We start from the raw sequence: 9,593 nt of genomic DNA, 5'->3' as shown, positions 1-9,593 counted from the left end.
TTAGCTTCCGACTCGTTGACTTGGTGATAAACTGAGAGTCTACCGAGTTTACTTAGAGTTTATAGAGTTACCCAAGTCTACTAAAAAGAAAGTTTACATACAAGTCAACTGTAGAGGGTAAGTGAACCCGTAAACTCGTAAGAGTTAGTGAATTAACTTAAGAGTTTGATAACCATGGTGGCGGTGGCAGAATGACAACAATAATGACGATGAAATAGTGGTGATGACAACAACAATGACAATGATAATGATGACTATCGTTGAATCGTGATGGTGGTGAAAGTGGTGGTGGTCTGACAAAAGCCATGATGACAATGTCAGTGGTGGTGATGTTGACAACAATGACGGTGACGATAGTGATGACGATGATGGTGACAATGACGACAATAGTGGTAGAGCAAAGACAATATGATGATGGTGGTGGTGACGATAGTAAAATGGTAGTAACGGTAAAGATACTGACGGTGGTGGTTGTGAGAATATGTTTTTTAAAACTAAAATCAAATTGAAAAATATTTTTTCTTGATTTTACAAATGAGTTAAAAAAATCATTTGAAGTCATTTTTTATCTAACACATCTTATTTTAAGAGTTACATTTAAAAAAAAAAATGGAAAACTAGCAATCACCCGGCGTCCTAGATTTCCAAGTTAGAAGTGTGGGGACACAATGGGAATTCTACACAAGTGAAACTTGAAATCTCTAGCTCACTGAGTAACGGCAGTGTGAACACCTTCCATAGAGAAAACGGACGGGGTGGTTATAGTTACTCATCATTCTCCATTGCTCCATTCTCCGCATACACTCAGTACCCGCTTTTCTCTTTCAAACATCGTCGCCGCCCTTCCCTCCGATTCATCTCCGTCGACCTCGCCGACACGAAACCGTAGACGAACAACTCCAACAATTCTCAGGTAACCGCTCGATCCTTCACCGATTCGCATTTGACTTTTTGCCACCTCGAATTCCTTCCACGTCTATTGTAGTTTCCGTGAATAGATATGCTTGCCACCTTCAGGTTTGACGCAATGCCATCGCCGGCATTGTAATTGCGTGTTCGGTAGATCCGTCGCCGGCATCGTAATTGCGTGTGCGGTAGATCCTTCGCCGGCATTGTAATTGCGTGTGCGGTAGATCCTTCGCCGGCATTGTAATTGAATTTCAAATTTCTCATGTCTGAAATTTTCCTGAATTTGATTTTGTTTCGGATCCTTCTGGAAATAGGGATTGCATTTGAAATATCTTTTAAATTGTGATTCACTTTGTGGTTCTAATGATTTTCAGATCTATGGACTGGTGTGAGTGATGATGTTAGTTGAGTTTGTTTTAGAAATTGTCCTAATTTTGTCTCGTGTTATGCTAGTGTATTTTCCTTTGCTCTTTTCAGTTCTTTCTTTTATATTTTGAGAGGAGCACAAGGAATCGTTTGGTACTAAAGAGAAAGTGAGAGAGGGAGATGACATAAGTTCGTTCTGAAGATGGCGTCGAGGCAAATGGAAGAGATTCGGAAGAAATTGGCTGACCTTAATTACCCAAGAGCGAATGCCCCTGCACAGTCCCTCCTATTTGCTGGCATGGAGCGCTATGCCCTTCTAGAGTGGCTCTTCTTTCGGTATCTTGTTTTTCTTTGTCTCTTGAAGTCCATTTATCTGTTTGGAATTTGAGGAAGTTATTCTGCCGGAAAACAAGATAATGGAAACTGGAATTGCTAGGTCTTAGACTCGAGTAATTGGCTTTTGTGCAACCATTGTGGCGTGATGTGGGATTACTTAATGTGCTTGTGGTTGTGGGTTGATGCTCATTTTTTAAACAAATTTTGGGAAATCGTATGCTGTTTATTTGAATTCATTCTTCAGAGGTGAAAATAGGATGGTGAGAGAAGGGGTGGTAGAAAATTTGGAATCAAAATAGGAGGGCGAGCCCTGGTGCAAGTGCAACAGTAAAGTTGTGTCTTGTTGGTCATTGGTTCAAATCTAGAAATAGTCTCTTTGCATATGTAAGATTCTGTACAGTGACCCTTCTTCATACCTTTGCAATGTGAGGAGCCTTTGGCACTGGGGTACATTAGTTTTCTTGGTGCTATAATATTTGAAGGACTTAAAATGAAAAGAAACACAATAACTCCTTCTATTGCCAGCCTTTCCACATTTCCATAGTACTATTTCTCTTTTGTATCCTCTGTGTATCATGCATAACCCTAGCAATGCCCTCTTTCACAGTATCTGACATTGTCTTGTTTTAGCCTATGTGCAGCACCACTACTCACTTTTTTTATGTTTTCCTGTCCATGTTAAGAAGAAATGATCTTTGGTACTTGTACTTACAACAGGCTTTTAGGTGATAAGTCACCCTTTTCTCAACAAAACATACAAGGGGATGGCCTTGATCGTGATGAGGAGACAGGTCGAATTCAGTGTAAGTGTTCTCATTTTTGTTGTGTTGAAAATTCCAATTTGGTTAGTTCAATACCTGTTATGCAAGCTATTTTTTTGACTAAGTTTGTGCCTTTTGCACACTTCTGCATTTGTATATAATAGTAGAGAAAAATGAGTTGTGTGATCAAGGTTGTGCTGTTTGGTTTCTTACAGCATGCCACTCAAAGTCACCATCCTTGGATGCTGTAATTTTCTAGTTTTATTCTGTGTATATCCTGCAAAAAGACCCGTTTTATATTTTTTTATGCTGATAGATATTTGTTATTCCACATTTAGTAACATATTGCCAATTTCTTCTTTTATGCCTTTTTTTTAAAAAAAAGAAGCTCTGGTGAAACAATCTTTTGCAAGTTGCTCTCTGTCAATTTCCCTTTTGTCATTCATCTTCATCACACACTATGTATCTCTTTTTAGTGGGTGATTATTTTTAAACAAATCTCTCTTGCACCTTTTGATTGTGTCTTCTTGTAGTAACTTTTCTTTTCATGATTTATAATTTGCAGATTTGGCAGAGATTGCTAAGTTTCTGGGTATTACAACAACTGTAGATACAGATGCCATTCAGGTTAGTCACAATTGATTGTGTTTGCTCTTACTGTGGATAACAATGTACTTATTGCTCTTTTCTTTGCTATTCTGATCTCAGCTATATCCTTCTGTGTCAATTGTGCATACCTTCTAAATTGTTTTGGAGATGTCCCATTTTTGGGTTATTTTGTTTTAGTTCTTTGTTTGACATGCCATGTCTGATCACAATGTGGTAAGGATTATTAGTATATTTGAGCCTGACATATTGTTGGGAAAAAATTGCTTATGATTATGTTTCTGAATTATATGTACTGTTTTTAGTGATACCTGTTGACAACTGTTTTCAAGAGCTGTCTAGATTAGTACATGTTGCATCAGTGTGAACTTTAATGCTTGTGGTTACCTGGATGAAATAACTAGCAGATTTTAGTTATCTTCATGAACCCTTGTCTTGGTTTTTAAAGAAACATAGTTGTTATTAGTTAAGGGATTAAAGCAGAAAGGGTTACAGGCAATTAGCTTATCTGGGAAATACCATTTAATGTGCTAAAGCGCATGAATTGATTGGTCTGGTTCTGTCTAATTTTGTGTCTAACTAACATGTACTATTAGTCATTAGATAACCCATTGAAAAGTTTCCTAAAATTCTGATCTAATCTTTATTGTTTAATAAAAGAGAAAAAATTCTTGTGTGTTAATAAAGAAAGGGGGTTCTTGATAGGCTTGGTACTAGATTTGATATTTTTCTCTTGGATCCAGTGTCCTTGCTTGTTTTGATGGAAAAGAGTGAAGATTTAAAGTTTTATGTCCTGATGTGATATGCATTATAGTAATATTCATACACATTCTGGATTTCTGGTTATGATTTACCTTCAAAGCTAGTAAATATTAGTCAAATATGACAGGGGCATGGAAGCTATGAAGACCGTACTGCAATGCTTCGTCTTATTGTAGATCTAGTGGACGCAACAATATGCGCAGATAATCCAGAATGGAGGTTGTCCACTGTCATATATATTTCTGAGTGATATTTTTTTTCTCTATAATTTTTGTTTTGCAGAGATGGAATTGACATAAATTTTGTTTGTATTTTGATTCCTGTAGTGTTGACGAGCAGGTAGCCAAGGACATCCAATTAATAGACTCCATTGCAGAAAAACAAGCTCAAATATTTTCTGAAGAATGTAAATTGTTTCCTGCAGATGTTCAGATTCAGTCCATATATCCATTGTAAAAATTTCTTCATTTTCTTATGAATATTTACCTTCCCATTCTACATGACTATTTGAGTAAATATCTTTATTTTATAATGCTGGGCTTGCATTTGTATCTTAACTTACCAAATTATTTAACATTTGATATAGTGTTACCATATGCAACACACTAGGGCATATTTTTGAACAGCATTGGCATGGTTTATGATGCACATCAATTGTTGCTTTAAGTTCAGGGAGAAATATTCCTAGTACAAAATAACGAAATTGCAGACCATGGTTATGTACTGGAAACTGGTATTTAATAATTTGTTCTCTGCAAATATTACATTGTAAGAATGTAAACTGATGAATACCATTGAAAATTTCAGTCTGGTATACATAGAGGTAACCTTTTGTTCAATGGAAACTAAACTTGATAGATACTGATAGTTGTTTGCTTTCTTTAGTTAAGTAACAGGTAGCGAAGCTACATATGCACTCACAGACTTACACATTAAACACAAAATTTAAATGATGCCATCATTTGAGAGTTTTTTATGGTGTTAAGATTATTGTGTTTCCCTAAGTAGCTAGCACATATAAATCCTGCTCACACTTTGGATTCTGCAGTTGAATTTTATTCATTCAATTTATATATAAATATATAAAATATGTACAATTGATAATTCATTTGATGGAAATTATTTATCTTTTGCTAGTAAAAGAAATTCTATTTCATGAGATGTAGTAACATTCTGGCCTTTTTAAACTATTTTCAGGCCAGATGTTTCTGAGCTGGAGTTGAAGTTTTCTGAACAATCAAAAATATTGTTGAATCTTCAACAAAAAGTTGATGACTTGGCATCCAAGGTTTACTGCAATTCTCAACCCACTTCTCTTTGATAGTTATATGATATGACTGTAGCTGGAAATAGATCAGAAGCATGAATTTTTGTTTCTCTTTTTCTTTTCAGCCATATTGTTTCACCTTGTTGATGTACTGTATGTTTGATGATTTTCTTTTGAACCTTGATAGCACTAATTTTTCTGTTTCTTGGTAAATGTACCAATCCTCTTTATTAACCTTTCTTGTTCTAGCTTTTTTTAATTCTTTCCAATGATTTACTAAATGAGGACATGAACTAAATTTCGCATTGACACTGCATTATATTTTGGTTTCCTCTGCTGATCCTCTACAAGTTGAGCTTTTGTTCAATTGTCAGGCATTTGTTGTTGAGAACTACTATTTTGTAAATATTTTTGCAACTATTTGTGAAATAGGAAATTGAAACAGTTTTCTCAAACCAAGCAAGCCTTTAAATTTCCATTTCTTGTTTTCTTGAATCTCAACTCTCAATTCTGTATCTTGCCATGTTTCTCGACATTGTGTGATATTTTTCAAATTGTGTCTTTTAATATCTTATTTTCTAATTCTTGATTATTATTTTTAAATGATGAGACTATGATGTCAACACATTTCTGAGTAATATTATTGTACTTATTTTGATACTGTTGCTATCATATCCTGTTTGTAGCATGCTTACAATCCTGATGAGGAGTATACTGAGGTGGAATCCCAATTGCGGGCACATTTGGAATCTTTTCTAGAAACAGCTAGAACATTCAATTTGATTTACACCAAGGTTTGGCCATGCTTTGCTCTAATTTGTTTTACAAACCCTCTTATCCAATTTGTTCAAATCCCGTCAAATAAATATTTAGTGTATTATAAGTGAAGAAACAGTCCTGGCAATGAATGGAACTATCATTGTTTTTAGTTTCAACTAGTCAGGGTTGTATACTTCTAAATCCCCTAATTTGAGCATCTAGACCAGAATAGCTGCTTCATCTAGACCAATGATGATCTGATCACTGGACTGCTACCACTGAAACTTTAATTGTAGTTGACCCTTATGAAAAACTGGATAGCTCTGATTGTAATTGGTACACAATTTTCTGGTGCCATCAGAGTATGGGCTGGTTTTAGTGTCTGACTGGATATAGCTGAGAAATAATGAAAGGACATAGACAAAGAATGCTTATAACTATATCACTAAAATCGTGCTATCTTGCTTACAATGTACTGGTGTACTTCTTTAATGTGTAAATTTTGTTTTGGTTTTATTTTTGGTAAAAGACTATTAGTCTTGTTAACATTGCATTTGATGAATTGGAAGTTCCAATTTGAGATACTTATCTAATGATTTTATTATACTAATTATAATGGTGGCATACTCATAATATCTGGGGAAGCTTATAAAAAATTGCTTGTGTAGGAAATTCGTCCATGGACGCACATGATGGAGGTTCCGCAACTTCATGGATTTGGACCAGCTGCCAATCGTTTATTGGAGGCCTATAAAATGCTTTTGAAGGTATCCTGCTTATGCTTGGCATAAATGCTTTTTTTTAAAAAAAAAAAACTATTATTCTGTTTAAATTGTTAGAAATTTAAAATCAAGTGATACAAGACATAATTCTAAATTAATCTATTAGCAGTTACTGGTTAGTTACAGAGATACCTATTCACAAATATAGAACTCCTTTTATTGGTTCTGGCTGATCACCCTTATTTCAACATGTTAGCTGTTCATGCTTGAATTTAATTCTTATTGTCTGCCTCTCTTCAATCCCTCCAATTTTGCTACTCAGGTTGAATTTGCCGAATTTTTTCCTTTTTCTCATCCCCTCTTTGTCCTCCTTTTTAGTAAAATGTGTATTAGAAAGAATGTGTTAGTCTGTTAGAAAGTGTATTGCTAACATTCCTCTAAATTTTAAGGAAATAGGGCTAATATCTTAAGATTCAATAAACAAGGAGTGTGACCCACAAAAATTTGTAATTTCCAATAAATATTAAACAATGGGAAAGAATATATTCAAAAGAGTGTGTTGCTAACATTTTTCCTTAGAAGTTATCCGTTAGTATTTGATAATTGATACAATTGGTTTCCATTAAACATTGCTTAATTTCTTCTGCCAGTATGTCAAGTCAAGTGAGAGGAATTGAGGCAATTAAAGGAAGCTATGTTTTGAATAATATTCTTGTTGACTTTATTGACGATATATGTATGTGCTTATTTGCAACAGTTTTTGGGCAACCTACGGAATCTTAGGGACTCACATGCAGCACTTGCCTTCGGTTCTTCTGAGACATCCGACGGGCCTTCATCTGTCACACGAATAATCTCTGAATGTGAATCTGCATTGACAGTCTTAAATCGTGATCTTGGAATTCTCTCTGCTTCCATTGCTCGTGAACAGGTAGAGAAGATGAACATTTGACGAAACATGAGAAACAAGTTATTAATCCTTATTCTTTTGGATTTTGTGAACTTGTGCATAATGTTCATATTGTTGACATGATGTGTGCTGATGTGAAGTCAGCACGGTTGTCAGACTGGGTCTATGTAAACTTGTGGAGGGTCTGAAGTGTGACACATAGACTTCACTTGTAAACTGAGAAGAGTATAGCTAATACAAAAATATTATTAAAAAACCTAACCAATATCCAAATGATATATAAAACTATTAAATCATGTAAATTATGATTTATGAATACATAAAATAAATAAAGGTTTAAATATTAAAGTACTCCCCCATTTCTGAACCCCGTTTTTCTTCTCCTCCCTCCCCTAAAAGAAGCTCTACCCTTTTTTTGTTTGGTTCGAAGTGTGGCAGGCTATGGTCCATATTCTAGCTGCCTAGTGGCCAAAATTGTTGAATACATGTTCTTGAAGTGAGATTGACTTGATTCTTAACTCCACAAATATGAACTTCATAAGCTCCAATGAGATATTTGCAAAGACACTTTGATGCTCATGTTAATAAAGAACCTCACTTAAGATATATTGTAATAGATGCAGGTACCTCTAACAATGATGCTTGAGGTTTATATAGTTTATGAGAATGAGATGAATTGCCATTCAAGGTTGTCCATGCCCTAGGGGTAGGAGTTATATGTTATTCTTGCAGTACTGAGATGACTTTAATCTTGGGTCCCTTTGCCCATGGCTACATGTCCACCGACTTGAGTTTGGCCTTAGGTCTAATTTGTAACATTTTCCTTTTCAATCAATTTGTTAAGAAAAACTCCACTCCTCTTGGCTTTTAGGAAGATAACCCATGCTAGCTTGTGTCTGACCATGCAACCAATCACCTAATTCCATCTAAAAAGAGAACAAATCTCCAATGAAAAATCTAGGGTGCTTTCTCCTTGTCACGGCTATTGTCTCACTTATCCTCCACCGATGTTAAGATACACAATGAGTTATACACCTTTCGTGTTCTCATACTCTTCCCCTTCTAGGTTCGACAGGTAGCAGTATCCTATGCATATCGCTCAACATTGTGTCTTTGAAAGTGTGCCCTAGTCGGTGGTGTTTAGGTCTCAATATTGGCTACAATGGGTGATCGGGTTATGGTGGGGATTGTTGTGGTGTGTGATGTGAATGGTGGCCTCTGTTACCAAAGCATGGTCCGATGAGATGCAATTTGGTCTTGAGACTATGATTTTGTGGATGCTAGATATAGGTGATGGTGCTAGTATTGTTAAATATAATTCCTTCTTAGACCAATTTAATTCTATGAGTATTATTGAAAAAAAATTATATTATTAACTAAAACTATTTTATTTAATTATTTTTGTTGATCTTGATGAATTAAGTATTGATTTCTTACATATAAAATAAGAACTAGTATATTTTTTATACACATGCCAAATAATTTAAAGTGAATGAGTGTGTGTTTAGTTTGCAGGTGTCAACTTTTAAAACACTCCAACAAAGTAAGTATCTGTCTTGACATATTGACTCAAATTGATGTTTAAGATTTTCGACATCTAAACAAACACTGATTCTCATGTTGGTCCAAGTCTTAAAGGTCTTGGATTCAAATTTTATCATGAGTACTTTTTATGATTTTTAAACAATGCATTGTCTTGTGACATTAGTGCCATATGTACCAATTATGTTAGCATCAGAGTTCAGACAACTACATACATAAGCACCTCACATGTCAACCACTTTAACATTAGATGACCCTGTCAATAGGGGTGGAAATGAGCCGAGCAGCTTATCGAGGGCCTTTGGCTCGGCTTATGTAAGGCTCGGCTCGGCTCGGCTTGTTTACTATAAAGGCCAAGCTCAAGCTTTTTAAAAAGCTTTTTTAGATAAAAAGGCTAAGCTCAAACTATAAAAAAAGCTTATTAAGCTTGACAAACCGGCTTGTTTAACTAATAATAATAATAACTTTATTTTATCAAATCTTATCTTATCCATATTTTATTCTATGTAGATTTTATTTTATCCAGATTTTATTCCATCTAGATTTTCTTTCGTTCAGATTTTATTTCATTCAATCTTATCTTATCTTGTCCAGATTTTATTTTATTTCGTTTATAGGGCTTGGACTTAAAATAGCTTTGGGGCTGATGACCT

The 9,593-nt window shown here is 35.0% G+C and overlaps 1 protein-coding gene across 5 annotated transcripts; it reads left to right on the top strand.

Annotated features, from left to right (window-relative positions):
• Window positions 1-685: 685 nt before the first annotated feature.
• On the top strand, window positions 686-7,659 carry LOC100778458 (AUGMIN subunit 7). 5 transcript variants are annotated; one of them, XM_006576458.4, is made up of 11 exons: window positions 686-913; window positions 1,018-1,124; window positions 1,387-1,611; window positions 2,329-2,414; window positions 2,938-2,999; window positions 3,868-3,959; window positions 4,067-4,192; window positions 4,938-5,028; window positions 5,694-5,801; window positions 6,435-6,533; window positions 7,246-7,659. In XM_006576458.4, exons 3-11 carry the CDS (start codon window positions 1,478-1,480, stop codon window positions 7,438-7,440), a joined length of 993 nt encoding a protein of 330 aa, XP_006576521.1. In that variant the 5' UTR covers window positions 686-913; window positions 1,018-1,124; window positions 1,387-1,477; the 3' UTR covers window positions 7,441-7,659. The 5 variants fall into 5 exon arrangements, with proteins under 5 accessions (XP_006576521.1, XP_014629015.1, XP_014629014.1 ...); XM_014773529.3 differs by having other exon boundaries at window positions 1,018-1,129; XM_014773528.3 differs by having other exon boundaries at window positions 1,018-1,149.
• The last annotated feature ends 1,934 nt before the right edge of the window (window positions 7,660-9,593 follow it).

Source organism: Glycine max, chromosome 3, assembly GCF_000004515.6.
Source record: "Glycine max cultivar Williams 82 chromosome 3, Glycine_max_v4.0, whole genome shotgun sequence".
Classification (NCBI taxonomy): domain Eukaryota; kingdom Viridiplantae; phylum Streptophyta; class Magnoliopsida; order Fabales; family Fabaceae; genus Glycine; species Glycine max.
Note: the sequence above shows the minus strand (reverse complement) of the source record. Positions and strands in the feature narration are given on the sequence as shown.